The sequence below is a fragment of the Sphaeramia orbicularis genome, chromosome 22 (genome assembly GCF_902148855.1).
Source record: "Sphaeramia orbicularis chromosome 22, fSphaOr1.1, whole genome shotgun sequence".
Taxonomy (NCBI): domain Eukaryota; kingdom Metazoa; phylum Chordata; class Actinopteri; order Kurtiformes; family Apogonidae; genus Sphaeramia; species Sphaeramia orbicularis.
In genome coordinates, this window is record NC_043978.1 from 44,194,145 (window position 1) to 44,219,705 (window position 25,561).

At 38.3% G+C, this 25,561-nt stretch overlaps 1 protein-coding gene across 3 annotated transcripts in view; it reads right to left on the reverse strand.

Moving 5' to 3' along the window:
* Positions 1-25,561, reverse strand: part of myt1lb (myelin transcription factor 1-like, b) — a 110,328-nt gene that overhangs the window by 55,143 nt on the left and 29,624 nt on the right. For all 3 annotated transcript variants that reach the window (XM_030126570.1, XM_030126571.1, XM_030126569.1), the window contains exons 2-4: positions 19,275-19,388; positions 11,362-11,407; positions 8,386-8,419 (exon numbers count right to left, since the gene is read on the reverse strand). In XM_030126570.1, coding sequence (XP_029982430.1) covers positions 8,386-8,419; positions 11,362-11,407 — 80 coding nt within the window. In that variant the 5' untranslated portion in view covers positions 19,275-19,388. The remainder of the gene's footprint in view (positions 1-8,385; positions 8,420-11,361; positions 11,408-19,274; positions 19,389-25,561) is intronic.

Sequence of the window (25,561 nt, forward strand, 5' to 3'; positions counted from 1 at the left end):
CAGAGGACAACCTTATGTCTTTTGTATGGTAGCAGAAATCTGACAGGAGGAAAATGAGGGGCTTTAGCCGTTATCCACCTTACTTAACTGTTCTCAACACTTCAGCGCTGAAGTACAGCGGGACTGACAATGAAATCTACGTGCTCAAGGTGAAATCGTGCAAATCTGGATTTGGTTTCCTTGGATTTTTTGATGAATGCAAATAAGGCAGTGAATAGTTTACCTCCCCACATCAGCCTAAGGCTCTCAGATGTCTACCTTGAAAATCTTTACATACCAATAGCTTTTACACAGTGTGCAATTTCAGCTGCAATCTCAGATATATACATCAAATTATCACACTCCCTGTTCCCAAAAAAACATCATCATGCAGAGTAATAGTTTCTTTAGTCTTTAAGATGTGCTATTCCTAGAACTTTAGGAGTAAATTCTTCTCAACCAACACCTTATCAGTCAGTTAATAATTCAATTAAAGTAATAATACTTAATGCGGCTTTTGAAACATTGAGTGAATTGATTTGGTTTTTGATTTTAAATTATTGCTGTGAGTGCAATCAGTTCACACTTTTTTTTTTAATACAAATTTCAATGATTTGAAATTTTTTAAAGGCAAATCCTGACACATTTTTCTGAAATATTAATATGTAGACTCATACAATAACAACGATTCACAATCATCACTTCTGACCCTCTGTCAGCATGTGGTGGTGCATTCACCTGCAGAAACCCTGCCCTCTGCCTGTATTTCTATTTTCCTCTTGTTTTGCTGTGCTCAATGTGTTCCTGCGTGTCGACCTTTGGGCAGTCACTATGTACATCCAGCCAGTAACAGCATCACACAGCGTGAGGAAAGACCAAAATAAAAATGAAAGGACCTCTGATTTAACTGGTTCTTTTCAATGATTGCATTGCTATTAGAGTAAATGCAGTTCTGTCTGAGAGACAAAGCTCTGGGTATGGCACCTCTGAGCCTATCTGTCAGACTGTTTTTCAGTTTCATGCTTCATGGCTTTTTGTCTTACTATCAATGCTCACATTTACACAAATGAGAAAAGTTGTATGGATTACCTTTAATAATGCATGTCACCTACTCTAAAAGGTGTCCAACCACTGTGGTGTGGTGTATCGTGCTACTCCTCATGTTCTTAAAATTAAGACTGGCACCCAGACTTGCAGCGTATCATATTCATCACAGTAGTAGGTCAGCAAAAATCAGAATAAGTCAGAGAGAGGCAACATGTGGAGGGCACAAATGAGTAACATACAGTGACGGACAGTACCACGCCAGAACCTTAGCAAACTTCAAACTGATAGTATATCCAGGGTTCCTACACAATTGAAATTTCAAAATTCCATACTTGTTCCAGACCTTAATTTTCGGATGTCTTAGTAAAAAAATTCCAACCAGCCAACCAGTCTTTATGTTTGGGATTTATGAGCCAGTCGTCAGAGAATTTACATCTACCCATGATGAGTTCTGCCAACAATCATACAAGGCATATTGAATAGTTCACTCATGAACAGTGTGTGGACATCACCTGTCCCTCGAAGCAGCAGTGAAACGTGATGACACCTGGGTGGGCCTTAAAATGGGTTGGAGGAGGATAAGAGCAGAAGGCTGGGCATTCAACTTGTCAATCTGCCCAAATGTTTTCTGGGACGCATAGCACAAACATTTCATGCAAACATTTTAGATGCACTAGCAAGTGCATTAAAAAAACAGATCGATTCATTTCTTTTTTTAGATAGTCATAATTTTATGTTTTAGAAAATAGAACAGTGGTGACAGTCTTAGAAACATGAATATTTTTCCATACATTTGTTTCCATTTTCCATACTTTTCCAGATCTGTAAATTTATAAAATCAAATTCCATACTTTTCCATACTTTCCATACTTGCGTAGGAACCCTGTATATCCACTGTTGTACTTGTATTTGGAGTAGTAGTATTAACAGTTATGGATGTTTGTTCTAGGTATTGGTAGTTATACTAGCAACACCAGTTATAGTTTAGTTTGCTGTGCATCCATGTGTCTCCCCCCTATTTACCCCTCCCCCAATCTCTCTCTCTCTCTCTCTAACCTTCTCTCTTTAACCCCAAATGGTCAAGGCAGACGTCCGTTCTTCAGAGTTGGGGTCTGCTCCAGATTTCTTCCTGTTAAAGGTAGTTTTTCTTTCCACTGTCACCAAGTGTTTGCTCCTGGAAGATTTGGTTGGGCTTCTGTGAATTGCCTTAAGAGTGTGGTTTAAACCTGTTCTAAATGCAAAGTGTCATAAGATAAGTTTTGTTATGATGTGGTGCTATACAAATACAATTTGATTGATTGACTGATTGATTGATCTGTATGTTTTGTACGCTAAGGGTTAATATAAACAATATGTGAGTTCTATTATTATTATTATTATGTTATTAGATTTTTTATTTTGTTAAGGCCTGAGTAAGCTTTTATAATTCAATGCATATTTTTGTCAAATTCAGCGGGTATCTTGTCATGGTCTGCTAAAAAAATGTGGTGTTTGTACACCTCATCTCTGGAACCCTCAACCACATTCAACGTCAACTAATTTGGGGGTGGAGCTTCCGAAGGAGCACCAATGGAAGTGAGTGTCTTTGTTTGGCTGTTGAGTTCTCTCAGGACAGACCTACTGTACATGTTAAGTCTTCACAGCCATTAATCGATTAATTACTGATCATTACCACCTCCGGTTTGAATTGCACTTGAACAAATACACGATATTCTAAACACAAAAAATCTTCCCAAATCTTGGCTTTTGTTTCAAATCAGGGGAATTCTTTACTGTGTATTAACTCCATAATTAGCAAAAGCCTGTGCTGTCCTAGTTATGTAAGATAGCTCTTTTTGTCTTTTGAAATTGGATTACTGGAGGAGGAACCATTCATTTCCAGAATGGGGGGAGATAGGGGCAATCTTTATCCCAGTGCTTCTAACATACAATCTTTGGTAAGAGACCTTCCTCCCCCATTGAGCTCGTGCGCAGTACTTACACACCCAAATAAACATGATTAGCATTGCAGACTGTAAATATGCAAATGACAAAAGAGAGATGTGGAGGGGAATGTTTATGCTGTGAGCTTTCTGTCTAGCATAACCCCCCCTCCCCCCATCCCACCTCTCGTGTACAGAAACCACGATGAGGTTTATTGAGATGGGGTCTCTGTTAAAGCTATCTTTATATTTTCTTTCATAAAAGAAATTCAACCATGTAATTGGAGCTGTGAATGGAAGTTGAAGCCTTTACCTTCAGTGTGTTTCATATCTACTGCTGCTATGACTGCACACACACTCACACATAGACAAACACACACACTGAGAACAACCTCCTTAAACTGCCACATGTCAGACTCCCACCTTTATTTGTGTCCTGTTTCCCATGTGTCATATAATGCAAAGTATCAATAATGACACTGAGATTCTGCAAGACTAAAGGTTCTTAATGAAGGAACATTTTTGTATTCTTATCCTGAAGCTGTACGGTTGGCTTTTATGTTTCCTCTCAGATTCATCTCCTGACTGCACCAACTTCTTGCAAATTACTTGAAGCCTAATAAGTGCTGTCTGTTCATGAAGAGGTGAGTGCTGGTCATTATGATACCATCAAATTGTTATATAAGGTGACCAGCTCCTCTCCGTCTGTAGAAATATTTCATTCACAAACACATAAACCATTTTCACACCACGCAGCCAAATGTCCTTCTATTGGAAATCAGGAGATGACAATTTAGCAATTATGGTACTGACAGTTAACGGTATTGGAGGAGCTGAAACAATTAGAAAATATTGATAGTAATCTACAGCTGCCAACGCCGTCTTGTCAGAGCAGTGCAGCACCACGGCAGAGAATAAAGAGGGAAAGGTCTGACACGGAGTCACATGCTCTAAAAAAATCTAGTACTGCTCAGGTGTATAAAGAGCCAGTTGTAGGAGCAGGTGATCATATGATGATTTTCACAATCACTATCCTCAATGTGAATTACAATTTTCCTGAAGTGTACAAACTTTGAACACCTAATGCATTTCTTTATTTCCACAGCTAAAACACACTATTACATTAAAGATAGCGGAAAATTATTGTAATTAATAATTAATACATAAGCTTATTAGAAAATGAAAATAGTTACAATTAGCGGTGAACAACAACCTAATAGTAAGTAACAATAAACAGTCAAAAAATGAAAATGACATCCCAACATAAACTTTTCAAGCTCTTGGTTTTATGAGTTTGTCAACTATGTTGCTGCTTTTCAATAATTAATCAATAACATAAATGCACGTGTTGTATGTATTTTTTCTTCTGAAAACTTGAAATAAGTTTAATAATCACCCAGCAGTAAACAGCACAACAGTTGTATGTTTAAATAAATGACGCAATTCACATTTGTAATGTACAAAGAACCACTGCTGTTACTCTGTTTATAACTAGGCCTTCTGTTCCAGTTTTTTTCTGCTCTGTGACCCCAATGACCATCTCAACCCTTTCCTGTATTTACGCCTTACATGGATGCACAAGAGAAGGTAATGCACATACGGGCACACAAGCATAGCAGCTAGAGCCTATCTGACCCAGTCCAGGCTGTTCCATGCAAAGTCAAGCGTGTTCGTCCTGAAGACTATCAGCTCTCTCTGGGGAGAGAGGCCATCGAGCATATTATCGACATTATAGACGCCTCAGCCTGGAGATAGGCTTCACATCGATCCCCTGATTAATTACTATCTGCAGGCAGCAGCAGAGTGAGAGAGATGACGACCGAGGGAGGAAAAGCGAGAGAGAGAGAGAGAGAGAGAGAGAGAGAGAGAGAGAGAGGGAGAGAGAGAGAGAGAGAGAGAAGGGGAGCTGAGAATGATAGAAAATGGGGAAAAGGGGGAAAGACATGGAAATAAAGGGGGAAGAAGGATCGGAGAGAGAGGGAGGAGAGAGAGTACACCTTGTACTATCTATGAATATCAGCTAAAGGCTACACAGTAATCTTCCAGGTGGAATAATATTTATTGATATATAGGTAGGCAGGAACCCTTATCTTAGCTGCAACCAGCCCCTAACACACAGCCAAGGACAAAATGAAATCCACACATTCCTACAGTGAAAACAACTTGCAAAGACAAGTAGAGGACACCAAAACACCCCACCCAACCCCAAATTACCAAGCAGGTTATACTTTGAGCAAATAACTGGATATAATAAGAAAGTGAAGCATGTATATAAGCAGCGTGACTGGTCTATGGATAACGTGACTGTCACAACCTGATCTAACAGCTACATGTGGACACGGCGGCTGAGTGGCTAACAGTAATGAACTCAAGCATCCTTTGGGCTATACTCCTCAGCCTCCCAAGAGACTGTGTTGTACCATGTGTAACATAAGTCAATAAACTGTTCCATTTGCCCTTACTGCCAGAATAAGGCCTCCCTCCACTCAGACCAAGCCTTAAGTCTGACACGTATGGCAACTTAATACAATGATTTTTGGTCAAATTGGTCCTTAAGTAATTTTCAAAACAACTTCCAGCTTCAGTCATTTACAGTGTTATCTAACAATATATCTAATGTATAAAAACTGGTTCAGTCATATCTTCCTCTATAACAGACACTTATAACATGAACGTGGCTGGAATCACTCTGTTGATCTCTACTCACTATATAATAAATAGTGCAAAATATACAAGAAGGTGTACCATCTCTGTGTCAGTTGGGTTTCATAGTCAATGGGATAAGTGAGCACACAATCATCACCTAAGTAAAAATAGGACCAATGGCCCTGTAGCTTACCAGCCAAATTAAAATCCTCTTCTGATCACGTGAACAAGGTTATTTCTAAACAAATAACATGTGCAAAGGATCACACTACGCATGCCCGAAGGAAATACAGTCGGCGATTGGTTGTTGACAATAACGTGACCGGATTTCTTTACCTGGATGATGTTATTTGTAAACAATCAAACACGTGCTTCTGTAACACACAGACATGTAAGAATTTGGACACCTCAAAACAACAAATTCAAATCCAGTTTAATGGTGCCAAGCAAATCAGCATATGGCTACCATGTTTTGGTCATATTCCAATCAGATCTGTAAAAAATTCAAATTCCAACTTGATATCACTGATACTTACTGATTTATTGTATTAATCCACTTCCTATCTCTTATAATGGGAAAATTTTTCAAAGTTGCACCAAATCTAGAATCAGATCCGAATCCAAATAATTTCACTAACTTTTGTTGACATCATCATAAAGAAGCTGTATACCAAGTTTGAAGTCAATTGGAATTGTAGTTTTGGAGAAGAAGACGATTGAAATTTTTGTAACACACGACGGACGACAGATGACAACGATGACAGACGACGACAACGATGACGACAGACGCTACATGACGACAATAGCTTATGGCCTGTCGGCCAGTAAGCTAAAAACCAGACCCACTAAACCACATATTGCCAAAACATGCTATGTTAAAATGACATTTTTCGGACACAAAGATGAGGGGAGGATTGACTGTCTCAGCAATGCACTCTCATAAGATCTGGCAAAATAAAAATTTGTCCAAAGGAGTCAATTATGAGCAGGAAAATAAATCTAATAGTTATCCATTTTAGTTATGAGTCAAACATATGATTGTTTTACTCTTTTCTTTAGCCTTTATTAGTCTACTTTCATTCATCTCCCTGGCTTTCTCAACACACCTGACCATAAACAGGAAGCATACTATAGCCACAGTGTATAGAACAGGCATGCCAAGCATATGGCCCATGGGCCAAAACAGGGCCACCAATCCGAAAATGCAAAAATTACACTGAAGATATTAAAAGTCGAGGGTGTCAAAATCATATTAGTTCAGGGACCACATACAGGCACATTCAATCTCAAGTGGGTCAGACCAGTAGAATACTATCATAATAACCTATACATAAAGACAACTCCAAACCTTTTACTTTGTTTTAGCGTAAAAAGTAAAATTACATGAAAATAGTTACATTTATAAACTATCCTTTCACAAAAAATGTGAATAACTTGAACCAATACAAACAACATGAAATGTAAATAAGTTGAAGTAAGTTCAATTTTAACAATATTCTGCCTGTTACTAAATGTTTTTTGTTTGTTTTTTTTTTTTTGCAGTTTTAGATCCACTGCGATTTGTAAGTTCTAATGCACATGCATAAAGCTGAGGCATAATATCATTAAAACTGCACTTACTTTTCAAGAAATTCCAGGTTGTTTGTGGTTGTTCATGTTATTCACATTTGTTAAAGGATACCTTGTAGATCTAAAATATTTCATAATTAAATTATACTTTTTTTCATTGTTATTGTTTTACTGATCCAGCCAACTTGAGATCATATTGGTCTGTATGTGGCCCCTGAACTAAAATTAGTTTGACACCCCAGGTATAGAATATCTTTGGTGTAGACAATGCATTGTGGGATACTTTGACTATATCATACGGTATAATAAATATCATTGGACTTTAAGACAGCACTACAAAACAAACTCACAAAATAATGAACAGTGACATTAATTTTGGCCACAACGTGAATGTCCGTCAACAAAAATTTAATATTCAATTTCATCTTAAAAAAAACAAACAAACAAATTAAAAACCCTAACAATAGTTTTTAAAAAATAGAGAAAAGAAACTTTTCTAGTCACAAAGAAATCCTTCAAATTTGAAATAAAGTTATTCCACCTTCCACCCACTCAACTCACCCAATAAGAACTTTAAGGCTGTAGGCGTAGAGAGAGATAAAGACTCGTACTGCATGGCTAATGAACTGATAATTGGCTATCATGCTAAATATCATCAAGTACATGAGACAAAAACAGAATTATTTAGCTCATCTAGTTGGAACATAAAAAGGGGAGAAAACCCTCATGTTTAATATTTCATAGGGGGGAATTGTAGTAACTAGAGGGAAGAAAGAATTTGGTTCTTCTTATTTCTGTTCTATTGTTATGATCCGTTGTGACGGTGAAGATGTCTAAAGAGAGAGAGAGATTGTGTAGAGAGATAAATTTAGAGAGTGAGCAATAGGGAGAGAGAAAGCGCACTAACCATAAGGATTTCTTCACAGCTGAAGAAACAGAAAAAAGGGAAAGCAGGAAGGACAGAACGAAGAGGAAGAAGGCACCAGTGATTGGTTGTTGTTGTGAAGGCAGCTATCAAACAGCGCAAGAAAGGCAGGAATGTGTGGTTGGTAACAGTGACAGCTGATTCGGCCACTGTTTGACTGTCTCTATCTCGGCGCTAAGAAAATAACAGGCCAATTTTGTGTGAGTGTGTGTGTTTGTACCTCTGTGGCTATTTTATGAGTGTCTGTGCATGTTGTGTTTGTGAATCGGTGCAGTGCACTTTTTCAATCCCACTGACCTGAAAAGCTCTGTTAATGCTGGATCCACAGGCACTGAGAGGGAGAGAGAAACAGAGAGAGAGAGAGACGAGATTATGCAACAGGGCTGACTTGTGCTTGCTAAATCCACCGCATTAAAAGGACCTGCTGAATAGTTGATCATTGTGACTTATGATCCGCGTAGGTTCATCATGAAATAAATTACCATCAAAACACTTTAACTCAGTAAAATGTCAAAGAAAACTGCTTGTGTTTGTTTGAACAACTTAAAAAAAGATTAATTATAATCATGCTGGAAACTATGTCATTATCTTGAGTTTATCAGTTGGAAAATACACTGTGAGTGCTCTCTGGTGGTCAGAGTATGCTCTTGTGATTATATCGAAAAAATTCTGGCAATTCTGTGCAGGAATGTGCTATTCTTCAATAAAAACACACATCTGGAAAAGTTAGGCATTTTCTAAAATTATTAGCTAATTTTCTTTTTAATAAAAAACAACATTAAATTTTGATGCCTGCAAAACACTGAATAAAGTCAGGATAGAGACATGTTTACCACTGTGTTACATCACCTTTCCTTTTCATTAGATGTTTTAATAGTTGAACTGAGGACACTATTTTGTTGCACTTTTGTATGTTGACCTTTTGTTTGTTCTTGTTGTTTTCTGTGATTTCATCTACTCAACGGTCTGCAGAGGCCTTTGTCTGAGTCTCCTCTTCATGATGTCCATTTACTTTCAGTAGGAGATGGATGTGGACAGTCCAGCTCATGCACTCTGTGACTACGAAGATATATTTACTGAACTGGAGCAGAATGAGGTCTGGCATTGTCCTGATGAAATAACCACAGACTTAAAGGAAAAGATGTGGCCTTGATGGCAGCTTTTGTTTTTGTAAAATTCTACTCTATGTTTTCACGTCGATGGACCCTTAACACATTCGCAGATCAGGCATGTGGACGCTCATTCAACTCCAGACCATCACACAGTTATGGACGGATTTTCATGAAATTTTCAGGAAATGTTGATACTGGCACAAAGAAGAAATTACTAAATTTTGGTGGTCATCGGGGGGGGGGGGGGGGGGTTCTTGGAAGAGGTCTGCGTTCTCCAAGTGCTTTTCTTGTTATTATATAAAACCCCGTGTTATTTCCAAAAATAGGGTAAACTGGATTCATCTGACCACAGCAGACGTTTGCACTGTCTTTCTGTCCATCTGAGACTGGGCTCAAGTCCAGAGAACTCGGCAGCGTTTCCATACAGATTTGACATAAGGCTTCATTATTCTGTAATACAGTTTCACACTACATTTCTGGATACAGTGCTGGACTGAGTTGAGTGAAAATGGTTTTCCAAATTCCTCCTGTAACTACGTGTCTATTTTCATCATTGTAACATGACAGTTTCTCATACAATGGCGCCTGAGTGCTTGAAGGTTACACACATTCAACATTGGTTTCTATCCTTGGCCCTTACGCACTGAGATTTCCCTGGACTTCCTGAATCTTTTCATAATGTTATCTACTGTTAATAATAAAAGACTTCAACTCTTTTTGTGTTCAGAAAAAATGTTTCAGAACTGATGATTCTCTCGTGAATTTGAGGGTAGCCATGAGTTATCATTGCTTGAAATTTTGTCTAATCTAAATTTGCTTATATTTGCAAAAAAAATCCAACTAAGTTGGTCAATCAAAACACTGAATATCTTTTCTTTGGACTTCTGTTCCTTAACAACAGGTTACAGTTAATTAACAGATGACACATTTTAGTTTTTATTGCATTTTAGAAAATGCCTCAACATTTCTTGAGCGTTTCTATAAATGTCTATGAATTATTTAATCTACTATATGTGTACAGTTAAAGCAGACATTGAATGATTACTGTGAGACGTGAAGTCATTTTTGGGAAAAATAAAAGCAGTCTCTTGAGGTGTTCTGTGCAAACTATATATGCATAAAAGATGGTGAATATATGTGAACATGTTGCTGTTGAATTATAAGGGTGATTAGATTTATTTTGAGGAGAGTAAAACTGTTTTGCGAATCTCAAATATCAAAACAGAATTGGACAAAAAAACAACACAAGGCCAAAACAGTGTGGATTCATCATACATCTTACCACAAACAATTAGCTAAAATGACATCAGTAATACAATGTATACTACAATGTGCTCAGCAGAGAAGAATAAATATAGAATTGAATTCAAAGGCAATCTTCCACTCCTGAATTTGTTCTCACTCTTGCCGACCAGCAGAGGATGTATCTCAATCAAACCGTGGCCTTGGTCATGGACTTCACTACACCGCTTACAAAGAGTGTGATTTACATGCTGTAGAAATTAGGGCCACCACCTTATTCCTTGTTCGGTCAAAGATGTTATACTTTCTAAAGCAGAAATAAAATATGCATCAAACATGTCCTCTGATTCAAACACAGACATCTCTTTTTAGATGTTTTTAATGTGTGAGGAGTTAAGGGCTGAACCTGGAGAGCATTTTAAATGCTCCCTGTAGTTAGGGTGGTGATCTAGTCTCTAAACTGGCCTTTCTAGAATAAATAACAATAACAGATCAGAACAACTAATAACAGATACAGTATGTCTACTAATACAGTAAGACTATACACAGAAAGAGAGAGTGAGAGGCCAGTTTGTCAGCTTGACTTTTTACTTTGGAAAGGAACATAATTTGCTTTTATTTTGCACTACGTATTGTTTCTCAGGATTAGATGTCACTGTGGTAGATATTTCATTTTGAACAATGTTCTTCAAGTAAGGGTTTTGTGATTTGGTTTCTACAGTATATATAAAAAGAGAGGTAGACGAACAGAGAGAGCAGTGAGAAAAGGCAACTGAAGTGTGACAGTCTGGGATTTGTGCAGCGGTGTGTGTACAGTATGTGTGCGTCCATGTCTGTGCATGTGTGTTTTGTGTTGGGGGAGTGAAGGTCACCCTGAATGGCAGCGCTGCTGTGTGTATGTGTGTATCCGTGCGGATACCTTTGGAGCGTGTGCGATGGCGCTTATCGTCTGCATCCACCTCCATCTGCAGAGAAGGCACAAACAAGCTGTTTAACACACGACAGACAGCATCACAAAATTATCTTTAATTTGGATGCATGTTCTTTCAGGTTCACAGGACTTTTTCCCCTTTGTCAAACACGCAATTTACACCTGATGTCTGCAACATGGATGATACACTTCATGGACACAGTGACAGAAAAACGATTAACGTCATTTATAAGCAAGAACGTCTGAGCTTCTTTCATCCTAATTTACAACTCAGAAAAAAAAACCTAGAAAATTTTCTTTGCCAATATTTCTTATTGGATACAATGAACCTATTTATACAAAGGTGAGATCTTTTCAATTTATTGTGTCACTGATTAAACTTGTAATGTCAGAAGTGTCCTCAGTATTTCAGGAAATAACTCAAAGGTAATAAAACAACAAGTAAAACCCCTCTCTGGCCAAGACAGATTAAATGATTAATTAGTTGGTGAATTTACATCCACTTTGTTCATTCCTGAAGCAAATAATGTTTTATGAAGTCATATATTAGAAATTTCATAATGTTGTCTTTATAATGTTAATATAATGCTGTTGTCTCACTTTGTAATGATGCAATAAATCACTTCTCAATCCATTCATTCTTTCCCTCTTACCCATCTGTCCAATCATTAATGCACACATTCATGAATATAAGTTGGTACTTTCAGTTGTTCTACAGATCTTCTCCTGTACGGTTTCCATTTTTTATTCTGTTTCTCCCTCAATATTTAGGTCGTTCATGTGCATGAGTGAGCAGTATGCTTCTCCATCTCTATTTCATGTATGTCAGACCTACATACAGTATCCGTCTAAAGGTAGGTCTTGCCCCTCACCGATGCATCATAAATTGTTCAGGAACCCTAACGCCTTGAACGTCGCTCTGTTATTTCCAGATGTCCCTAAATATTCATGCTCGCTGGATTTGGTCTATGAGGGGGGCCGTGGCCCTGTTTGGATGTCTCTTTTTATTAAACATGATTTATTAACAGCACACTTACTGTACTGTAGAGGCCCTCACTCCTAATGGTGTGTTTCTTTATGAATGCCCATAAATGTTTCAACGGGAGAAAAATAAAATGATGAAAGGCAAGGATACCTAGTAAATCTTATTAGCGCAGAAGGGAGGGAACAACCTGGTATATTTTGGGGAGGGTGAGAGTGTTATGTGGGTGTATAGGTGTGTAGGTAAGAAGAGGTGTAAGAAAGGTCTACATACTAAACATATGATTTTTTTTCCCAGTTGAGAATTAACTATGGTTTCCATGGCAAGGACAAAGATATTCTTGTTGAGAGGAAAAAAAAAGGAAAAAAGAAAATACCTTATGAGTCCAGGTCCCTGCTCTCCCTTTCAGGGGCTCATTCAAGCAGATAGTGGGCATTGAGCACTGTGTGTAAATATGTGCATATTTGTGTGTAGAACTGAATGTGTCATGTGAGTAAAACTGATCGAATCGAACCGAATCAATCTCAACATTTTATCAACGTGTCTAATCCCGTTAAAGTGGAAAATTGTCTTATGTGTATACATTTTTCTTCTCTGTACATACGTTCTTTTAAGGTGTGTTCAACAATATGGACCAGACCTATGGGGGGAAAACCCTCTGTCTTTCTTCTAAACAGTCACATTGGTCTTTGACAGTACATACCAAGGGATGCAGCGACAGTCCCCTTTCAAAGAGTATTGGAAGAAACTTGTTTTACTTAAACAAATTGCACATTGAGAGGCAAGTTCTAGAATAAAATAAAATGAACAAAAACTAGCTAAAAACACATAAAAACATACACCCCTGCCTGATCATGCAACACTTTGCCCCTCCTGCTCTCTGATACCCTGCCTACCCAGGGATTAATGTTGAGTCTTAACTTTCAATTCTCTGTAAAACTTTCAAAAAAAATTTGTTAAAAAAACATAAATAAATCAAAATAGAGACAGGCACATGTAAAGAACATGTGTGAAATATACATATATCAACTAAATCTCCACAAAAGCAAACATGACAAAGAACCAATCAGGCCTACTGTATTGCATTTTCAACATGTGGTGCCTACCTCAGAAAATGTTGTTGTTTCACTTTCACATAGTGAAAAACAAAAGAGATGAACAAGCATAAAGCAGGAGGTGAGGAGAACCCCCACTATAGCAGCTGACCAATGGTTTATCAATGACAATGCCCTAACTGTCTAATAAAAACAATAATAATGTGAGACACTACTTTTGGAGATCTATTCTACACTCTGACTGCATTGAACTTATTATAAACTAGTCCCTTGACCCGTGTGGATCCAGGGGTTCTAGATGTGGTAGTTTTTATGCTGTAGTGTATTTGTGCATGCTGTACTGCAGTTGTTCAGCAGTCACCGCCAAAGTGTTCTGGCCATACCAACGTAACAGTAACACTATTGTATTCCAAAATTACTAATATCTCCCAAAATATTGGTCCTATCAACTAGCCATTTTCACTAGTTTCTTCCTTGACCAAAAATACATATGCATGCCAACCTGCAGTAGTCAGCTCTTCCCGGATGTTGTGTGAATCCCTGGACACACACACATGCACGTATACACACAGAGGTCACATAGCTTTCATTATATAGATGTTAAAAAAACAAACAAACAAACAAACAAACAAACAAAAAAAGAAGGAGCACTGACGTTGTTGGACTGCAGCGACCCTGACAACACTGCCTGAACTGCAAATGTCTGCATTCGTTCATTCCTAGAGTTGTGAAATAATGACCAGTGGTTGCTGATTATTTCAAAATAGCATTTAATCTGACAAATTAATCGGTTTATCAATAGCCAACTGAAATATGCTTATTCCAATGACTGCCAGTGAGTCTGTGAAGACAAAGTTTGTTTTCATGTGCCTTGATGCAGTGGCTGCCTCCTTACTCCAGAGCTCAGATGTGTTATGAATTCTAAAATGCATATGAAATACCACTTCAGAATATATATTTGTTCTCTACTTTAATTGCATGGTGTATTTGCAGTGAAATACCCAGAGACCACTTGTCAATCATAGTGTACAGTGTGGGTGTTTTTTTCATGCATTTTGAAGTTTCTGTAGTTGGCGCTCATTTCTTTGTTTAGCCATGGGAAGTATTGTTCCTGTTGACTCCCACTTCTTCTCTAAACAAACTTATTTTGCTGTTAAAAATGTTCAACTTTTCCAGGAGTATCAACAGCACAATGTTTGTATATGACAAGTGTTTAGAAATGCAGCAGCAAAAGCTTCAATGTGCATGAGATATCGATACATAAGAATCATTTACTTCCCTTTATTTTCCATTTAATTATTACTTATATTGAAATTAGGCATGTCAGAAAGTCATCTTTCAACATCATAAAAAAATGCAGGAAAGTCCTGGATGAGGACTGGCCTGAATATTATTAGTATTTTACTGTTAGAAAAAGGTCTATTAGTGTTTTGAAGTGACTTGTTTAAATATGCACTTGGCTAAAATGCACACACATGCATCCTAACAGGGCCTATGTAAAGCTGTCAGACTCTCTGAGGACCCTGGTTTTTACGTTTAGGCCTGCATCAGCACTGAGCACAGCATCAACAACAAGCGACTCAGACATAAACAATAACAGCAGCAGCAGCAGTCTGCATCTTGTTGCCTCCGCTTTCCCTCCCTTAAGGCTCCTTGTGAGATTTGAACCCAGGAAACATGCACGACTCTGCGGCTCGCCATATGTTGGAGAGCCCTTCATATTCAGTCTGGCTTCTTCTATCTCTTTGCACCCCCTGGGAAAATGTCACGGCTATAATGAAGGTTAGCCTGCTTATTGCGGATTAGGAGCAAGCCCACTCCTTTTCTATCTGTGTCTCAATTAGCCCTCAGATCAATGGCATTATGAGCCAAGGTGAATAACCACAGTCACGTTGGCCTGAGATCCACAAGTTTAGGTTGGCCATCTAAACAAACACTGATGCAAACTCAACACACAATAATGACTTAAATTAAAAATAAATAAATGGGTGCTTCCATGAAACTAGGTTCATTTTAGTACCTGGCACTTTGCTAGCTTTTTAGACCCAATAATAAAAGAGAAATTTAGACATATTTCCCCCCAGGATGTACCTATAGCCAGATAAAACTAGATAAATGCCAAAAAATTCTATTCTTGCTCTTAGCTATCCCAAAATGAATGAATTTTTAGTAAAATATTAGAGCCAAAAATAGGACCAAAATTGGGACAGGAAAAACTACTTAGGTGTCAGTTCATTTGATCTTGAAAACATCTCCTGAAATGGTCTTATATATCACTATAAATAAAGACCCTGTGTTAAAGTTGATGATCCTAGTGGTTTTTCTAATCCAGACATGTGGGTTTTTCATGAATTGGCAGTCTCATTCCAGGTTTCATGTGTAACCCATTGTGTCCACTCATGTTACACGCGGAACCTGCCTATTTAAACCCATATAAATCGCCAGTGATTTTGCAACAGCTGTCATTTCTGTGAAACACTCCGCCTTGCATAATTAGCTTGATTCCCAAAAGGCCCTGAGAGAATAAAAAGATATTTGAAAAAATAGTAGTGCATATTTTTTGTGTCCTTTTTACCATATTACACGCAGATTTTTGCATAAAAATTATATAAAAATAATATAAAAATGTGTTTTATCTGAAAAATAGTTTCTCTTTTATCTCAGTAGATATTTATTTTTAAAATAGACCCAAAGTGCGTCCAACCTTGCTTCATATCATTAGTCTTCATCTGGTTTGAATTTTTAGCCCCTCTGTCCTGTTTTAGGGACCAGTTTTTATAGTAGCACCCAAATACACAAGGCAAAAATGAACATAATCAACACAGACCAAACCTGAATTTTTTTTTTTTAAATATTCAAGTAGAACATATCACTTTCTGTGATGCACGTGATGCTTGGTGTACTGAAACAAAGAGGAAATATTCATTTCATACCATTGTATTTCATCATGACTTCCACTGATATATAGAAAACCAAGCACAAGCCAAAAATTAGGCAAAAACACAGCCCAACTTCACAATCCAATCTACCAATCACTGCCTATAAATGCATATGACAGGCATATTATCCAAGTTTTGTCATTTGTAAATTTTAATCAACTGGCAATTTTGCAACATACACAACATATTGAATTTTTAAGAATTTTGCTAACTTTCAAAATACAAATGGTTTGTGTTGAAATGAAGCCATTTGAAACGCTCACCATCTAACCTCAAACAGAAGGGCCTAAATTAACATAGACTGGTCACTGTTGAAAATACATGGAATTTGTGAACTAGATATGGAATGCACCGCAAGTATTTATTTGGATCACATATTGGAAAAAGCAGCTGTTCAAATGCCAACTGTGTTTGTGTTGATATGGATTTCACAGTCAGCATCAATATGAAAACATGTAAATCACCTTCTCTGAAAATTAAAGTACCTTTTGCTTATTATTAGTATGTCTCCACCATAAAACAAGACAGAAGAATACCATCAGACAAAGACGAATGATACACAGGAATCAGGCGAGGGGTTTCTGCTGTTTGATAGAGAAGAATTGGGATATTACTGGGAATGAAAGATGATAAGATATGGGCCGATTACTGTAATATGCACCGAGACATAAAACTAGGCTTGTGTATATGTATGTGTGTTTATCATTTTGGCGGTGGTAATGGGGGATGGGGGTGCTCAGACATCTGTCACAACAATTCACATCGTTATCAGTTCCCTTTGTTTTCACCTTGAAGTTTTGGGAGAATGCGTTTGAGGCATATGGCGCCCAACCCCACCCTCCACCACCCATACACACACGCGCACACTCATTCTGATATCACATCGGTATTCTGTACAGTGCAGCAGCGGGGAGCCACCAAAACTGTGCTGGCATTATCAAATTTCACTGCAAATAGGTATTTACGCCATGCATCATCTAGTGACAGTAAACATGTGTGCCAAACCGATGCTAAGTGCATCTGAATTAGTGTGAAGGGCTGTGGAGATAGCATCTGAGTGGGCGCAGAGAGAGGAGTGAGGAAGGAAAGCGAGTGAGTGAGTGAGAAGGAGAGTGAGGGTGATGGAGAAGGGGAGAGAGAGGCAAAAAAAAAAAAAAAATCTGGTGAGAACTAGAATGGGAGATGGCTTTAGTAGGGTGACAGCAGCAGTACATGGCTCAAAAATAATACCAATGATCCTGTATCTCAACGGCATGTTCTACCAATAATCAATAACCACTTGAATTTGTGAGGTTGTCAGGTTCTGTCGCTACGGTAGAGTCCTGTGGTCTTGATGCAGGAGATCAATCTCCCAATAGAAGTGGGTGGTACTTTCACTTTTAAACTAATTAAATGAAAGTCCATATATGACTTCAAATCAGTGTTCAGTAGTAACTATATTAATATCTGTAACTATTTCCATGTTACAAACCATCAAAATATGATCCATTATAAGAAAAAGATCATTTTTAATATTTCAAAAATCTGGCAAAAATATTCAAAAATCCAAATTTGTCAAAACTGTGAACAGATTTTGTAGACATTGTACAAAGGAAGCAACATAAAAAATTTAGAAAAAAAATCAGACCAGTAGTTTCAAAGAAGATTGTTGAAACCTAGATCTTGGTGACCTTGAGTTTGAGCCTTTACGGTTGCTCAAGGTCAAAGGTCATGGGCATAAATGAAAGTCCATATATGACTTCCTATCAGTGCTTAATAGTAACTATATTGATATCTGTAACCATTTCCATGTTATAAACCATCAAAATATGGCCCATTATGAGTAAAGGCAAATGTTTAATATTTCAAAAATTCAAAAACTCATAATGTCTCAAAACTGTGAGCAAACTTTGTAGACACTGTCCCATTGAAGCTACATACAAAATTTGAAATGAATCCGATCAGTAATTTTGTCGGAGAAGATGTCTGAATAAATTGCTAATGAAGATGACGAAGACGACAATGACAAAGATGACGACAGACAACAACAACAGAGATGGGCACAGCACCTTCACAATAGCTCATGGCCTATCGGCTGGTGAGATAAAAAGAGTGTGAGCAGCTCTGATCTGAATTCAATGATAATTTCTCAGTCTGTCTAGTAAGAACAGAGCTGTGTTTGTAACTTGCATCCAAGTTTGTACACTTCTTGGTTCTATCTTATATTTTTATACCTTTGATGACTGCACTCCCACTGCATTGCCTCAGAAGAGAGCCAAATAAATCTAACCACTACTAGAAGCTATTTGTGTCCCTTAAACTGGTTTGTGTTGTTTGTGCGTTTTCATAAACTGAACTGCACTGTATATGAAAGTGCCAAAAGCGTTGAGAACAGGGATGTGAAAGTCATTTTAGTTCAGAGGCCACATACAGAGCAGTTTAATCTCCTGCGGGCTGGACCAGTAAAATAATAACATAACAGCCTATGAATAATGAGAACTTTTAATAAAATAAAATTCTGAAATGGTTTACAATTACACACTATGCTTTCACAAAAAATGTGAATAACTTGAAAAACCTGAAATTTCTAAAGAAAAATAAGTGCAATTTGAATAATATCACACCTCAACTTATCATTTGTTCATGTGCATTACAGATTTCAGTGAATCTACAAATGCACAAAACATTTTAGAGCAAAAATAATATAATAAAATTATAACATTTTGAAGAGTTTGCAACTAAAATAAGTTTGAAAGCCTTAACTTAATATTTTGTGTGTCAGTGTCAAGTTTGTATTTTGTAAATTCATCCCGCGGGCCAGATTGGAACCTTTGGCTGCCCGGTTTTGGCCCACAGGCCATATGTTTGACACCTCTGACCTAAAACAACTTGGCACAACTTCCTGCAGTTGTATGAAGGTAAGAACAGGGTACATGAAAACTCTACCTGAAATGATTTGGGCTTGAGACAGCTCTTTGGTCCAGACCTCTGCTCCCACTGTGACCTACTGACGTTCAGCTGGAGAGGAAAGGCTCACCACGTTTCCTCCAAACTCATTTTCTACACAGAGGGGAGAAGAAGAAGAAGATGGAAAACATGTACCATTAGAATCATTTCCAGAACAATCATATTCACATGCAGCCATGACAGGATCAGAAATTTCCTCCTCTCCTTTGACTCTAGCCTCATGAATAGTCATATAGCATCAGCTATGCGGCACACGCCAAGCGAACGTTGATTTCCACCATAACGACGGGCGCGTGTCGTGTGCGATAGGCTTGGCAACATGGGGTAATTAGCTAGATCTATCATCTTCTGCAGGAAGTGGGGACAAATATAGCTAATGATCCGTGCTGCCTCCATGATTTCTCTCCTCAACTCGCCATCCTTCGCTAAGCTAGACGAGGGAAAGGGGAGGGAGAGGGGAAGAATACAGGAGAGCGTAAGGGTAAAGATGTACCACACAGGAAGAAAAAAACTGTCAAATAACACGTGACACACAGAGAGATAACGACAGACCAGGGAAACGAGATGGAGGTGTGAGTTGAACATATGCACTCAAACGCCGCCTGTCTGTCTCTGTGGCTTTTTCCATCCGATGCTGCTAATTGAGAAAATGTATGGGAGACAACAGATGAGGTGCTGATGGTGTATAGGGACCATCACAAAGAATGAAGGCCCCCATAGGGAGCCTACCAGACGGCCCATAACACATATACACGCACACACATGCACTCACACAGTCATTCGCAGCCTATCTCAAAGCAGCTTAAATCAAAACAATAGCTGGTCCCTCAGGACAAACAACCATCGGCATACAGAGAGTGTTCACAGTGGCTGTTCTGTTATGTAAAAGGAGCGGTGGTGGTTACGTGTGTAAGCGGACTTTACTTTGAACCAGCAGGGGGTCTTTTTCTACTCTTAGGCGCACACACACATACACGTTTGTTTTCCACCTTTCTTGTCCACTTTCTTTGTAGTATGAATAATAAGCGTGGTAGAGCTGGGAACGGCACCCGTTAGTTGTAGGCGATTTATTTTTTTAGGCAACTTTTAAAATGGCTATTAACATGAAACCCTAATGCGAAACAATGGGCCACTCAAACTATATTTTCATTTTATGACTACAGCCCTGCTGTCTTTTATGTTTTTTGAAAATGGCATCAACGGCTGGTTGGTATTTGATTACAGCCACCGGTGCTCCCTTAAACAATTTTCATTGAGAAAAAAAAGGATGTAAAACAAAGTCAAACTGCTTTCAGGCATTTGTTTTTAAAGCGGCTATAAAAAATGGATAACTTCAGATTGAATAGTGGACATTTTTACTTTTTTTTCCCCAAATAATTCCACCTGTGTCTACCCCACATAAAACAAACAACTATCAAACACGCACGCACACACACACACACACACACACACACACACACACACACACACACACACACACACACTGAGACACACACATCTATCCCTGGCCCCTGGTCATTATAATCAGAGTGTAAGTGATGGGTCTGTCCTCTGATGAAGGTCTTCATGTGGAGGCTGATGACAAATCACAGCTCTCTAACTCCTCATCAGGACACATCCCACATGCCCCTGGTGCGTGCGCGTGCATGTGTGTGTGTGTGTGTGTGTGTGTGTGTGTGTGTGTGTGTGTGCGTGTAACAGTAAGAGTGGCAAGTGGCAAGAGTCCGACTTGTGTGGAAAAAGACACAACATTACAACTAAGCATGGCTGTAGCTGTGGACTTAAGGTGTGTGTTTGTGTGGAGTATTCCAGTCATGGAGTCAAAGTCTGCCAGTTTGAGCACCAAGGACAGCGACCAAACACAGCACAACATAACAGAAGGCAAACACACACGAACAGATACACACCCACAGACAATCTCAGACCTTATACAATCATGCACATTTATAGACTCACATGCACCACAGCTATTCTTATCCTTCTCCTTTGATACAAACAAAGAATATATGACCAAGGACTAGCAGACTTCTCTGCAGTCCAGCATCCTACAAGTGTGTGTGTGTGTGTGTCTACTCCTTGGAGAATATCAGGAGGGCCATGCCTGCCCTTTGCTGTGCTCCTATATCTATCAAAGCCAAGGTACACACTGTAAATAGCCTGGGAAGGCCGGCAGCTCTGGAATACAGGCACACACATACAACAGTGATGAAACGGGTATTGTATGGTTATGTACATTGCAATGTGGAAAGTGGGTTGTGATGACATCTTCAGTGACACATACAATACATGACAGGCATTTAAACACACACAGACACACACACGCAAGAATTGTCACGGCCATCATATGGAAACACACATATGGCACATGGGGACAAGAGAGCGCACACAAATAAGCACATATTACAAGAGACACACATGCTTTATTCATGTGATGTGTATGCGCACACACAGACACAGAGCAATCTCCTTCTTCCAGCCTCGGAGAGTGACTGGGGCTGCCTGACCTACATTCTAGCAGATATGTATACAGGCAGAGAGGAGATGAAATCTCTCTCTCTATTGCTCTCCCTCTCTCTGTTCCATATCCTGTGTTCTTTTCAGTGTCTGTTCATTGCTTCTTGGACACACACAGACATGCACACACACACAGCAGAGGTGAAGAAGTGACTATAATTTCTTGGCCTGAATGTCCTCATGCTGCAGTTGAAACTGGCATTGTCAGAGTGAGGCTACATGTGTTTGATGGATTTCAGACCAAGGTGAGAGCAGGACCAGTGTATTGTCTCTGTTCTCTGCTGCACATGGAAGATCCCCTGAAATACTCTTTGCTTTTATATACGTAAATAAAATATTTATCAGCTCAAGGACTGTAAAAAAACAAAAAAACAAAAAAAAAACCCTCAAGCCTAAAAAGCCGGCTTGTCTGAGAAAAGATTGTTCGACATGGTAAGGGGAAATAAGGGGAAAATCAGATGACCTAACAAATTACTGCCACTTGGTTTTTCTTAGTTAGTCTGGCTGGATAAAGTGGATAAAGAGCAGAAGACAGGATTGGCCAAACAACAAAGCCAGCTGGCACCTCCCTTCCCACTGTGGAAATGTGTGCTTTTACTGGACTCCACAGAAAACACAGGCTAAAAAACAGGAAACAGTCCACTTGTCATTTTAGCCTTACAGGGATTGTTTGGCCCCTGATCCCTAATGTCCCCTAATACGATGGGAGTGCTCTTTATTTGTCCAGATGTGCAGTAGACATGTCTTTTGTTGTGATTCATAGCCATAACTTGGTTATTTTTTGTGATTGTAAGTTACAGTCTGCTCTCTGTCTTCCAGCAGGTCCTTGTAACACCCAGACAGCACTTGAGGTTAGTAATTCAAAAGGGTTTGAGTGAAAAATAAAAAATGAAATGAACTGATCCACTATATCCTTAAACTAAACCACCCAGCCCTCTAAATCCCAGTGAGGCATTACACTGACCGCACTGTCAAAACAGTGATACTGCAGGAACCAAGTGAAGAAATCCCATGACCCTGCATCGAGACAACTTTAATATTGCTGGCTTTTTTCAAACAAATCCTCCTGTGGGTACAGCAGGAGCACAACAAAGAGAGATATTTTCTGTAAATGTGACAGGAGGAAATGAAATGATGCTTTAAAATGCTCAGTTTTCAGTTTCATGGATATACTGTGTTTGGGAAAAGGAGAATCTACCACCAGGAAAGTGAGGGACCTCAAAAAATAATTGTGGGAAAACACCAAATAACAGACTTAATCAATGAATATTGGATGCTTAAGCAATACTCTTTCAAAATAAGCAGCACGTATCATTCAATTTTACATGCAAGAAATGAACGTATTAAAGCGTAATATTGCTTTGCTATATAAGAAAAAAGAATGTCTTCAAAATAGGGGAAGTGCAGTGTTAGCATGCCTCTTTTCATTTCATCAAACTGTTCTGTCCATCCATCCTTCTATTTTCTCTACCCACTAATCTGATTAAGGGTCATGGGGCTGGAGCCTATCTCTGCACACACTGGGCTGAAGTGGATACACCCAGGATAGGTTACCGATATCAAATGAGTAACATAAATACAGACAAAAACAGCTAACCGCAAAGCAGTGTGTATGATCTTTGGTAACCACAGGTAACAAAATAAATAAATAAAAGTGTGCCTTTCAGCCTGAATTTGCTCTACTAAACCTAAATATCTTTGGATGCTGCAGTGTTGTCTGAGCCACTGACACTCAGGGGTGAAAGAACCTGTCAGTAGTGAAGTGGACTGGCTCTTTATGATTTCCCTGCTCTTATCAAAGAGGAAGAGGGAGCCCAGGTAAAAGCCGTTTTCTGACCTGTTTTTCTCTGAATAAAGATGCAAAAGATGGAACTGACCATGTGCATGACCTGTCGGGTTTCACTGTACTCAAACACACGGGTACACAGTGTCCCAACCCAATTGCCAGAATAAAATGTTGCCATTGTATTACACGTATCTGTGGTTTCTGAAAACCACTGATACGTATAATCTCTACCAGAACAGATACATATAATCTCTACAAATGCAACAATTGTGAAATTCTGGGCAGACATTTGACAGCTGTTTTAAATAGCAATTTGGCAGGAATTGTTGCATGCAAATACGTGGCATTTCTAGATCCGTTTATATCAGTCTTACATTGTTGAAACTGTTCATGGTGAGGTTGGCTTGCACAAAAAATATCAATTATTCACAAATAACATGCTTCGTTTTTCACTAGTATTATTACAATATTATACCACTTTTGATTTTATAGTTATGTTTAAGCACTGACAGCACTTGGCTAAGGTGAAGGACAGATACGCTATGAGGGCAAAAGTATTGCAGGGTGCTTGCTCTTTATCCAAATAAAAATTCCAAAATTTTTCAAAACTGCTATTTTCTTCCCCCTTGACTTTGTGTACTTTTATGTCATGGTAGTCATGGTCATGGTCAAGTCATGGTAGGATACAGCTTGCATCTTCCGCTGTAGTTCTTACTCAGCCAATTTCAATAATATTATAACTGTGGTCTTCATGTATCTTTTCATGGAGTGCGAGGTGGTTTCTTTTTTAACAGGGGTCTGGACTACAAAACAATAATGGTAAAAGTCATAATATAGTTTTATATGGTGATAAATAAGGCCACGTGTGATAGCCAGCACAAAGAGGATTAATGTAATGTAAAAAAAAATTGTGATAAATATCATTACGTTGCATTGGTTAGTTTTGTTTAAATTGTTATCTTTGCTTCCAAATGCCTCAGAGATTGTTTTTAATTTAATTTAATTTCTCTCAATATTGATTTTGTTTTGTTTTTTTTTTCTCGCATCAAACGGTCTGCCTCTAAATTTGTAAAATATTTTTCGTGCTCTGACAGTGTCTGTCAATAATAATTTTCTACCACAACTAGAAATTCACATCTCACTTCAGAAGAAAAATCTCCCATTAAACTTTAAGGAAATATTGATGTTTATATCTCAAATCAGCATGAACAGGATATCTTACAAGCTGTAGCAATGATGTGTCCCAATATTTTTGTCCATATGGTTTATAAACATAAAAAAAATAATGTTGAGAGAAATTAAGCAAAAACCATCCTTGAGACATTTTGAAAGCAAAGAAAACAATTTAAACAAAACTAACCAATGCAATGTAATGATACTTATCACAATATAAAACTAGGCCAATATTATGACATTTATCATTATTGCTTTATAGCTCAGACCCCTGTTAGAAAAGAAACACCTGAATTCAATGTGTCCCAAAACTTTAGTCCATATAGTGTAGGAGGACTTGGTTTTCTATGGGAAATGTCTGCAAAGATGTCGTGAAAAATTACTCAAAATTAATTTATTAATTAAATAATGACCCTCCTTTCCTTATAAGCAAAGCACATTTGTATCCTAAACCAAAAAATATGCAGGAGCTGGGATGCAAACCCTAGTCTTCAAAAGCAAAGTCCTAGATTTTACACATCCAACATCCACCCTAAGAATCTACTGCCTATTGATGAAAGTGAAAAAGCGGCAGATCCTTCAATAACTAAAGAGACTGAGGTTATATGAGTCCATGGACAAATAACATTAATATTGCACATATCTGTGATAACATTATTTGTGGCGACATGGTTAAGTGCCCACACAAGTACAGAAGAATTAAAATAAATAAATAAATGAATATATACCCAGGACAGAACTTATGCATTGCAATCATTATTAGCTTGCTGCTTCCAATAAGATATAGCGCACA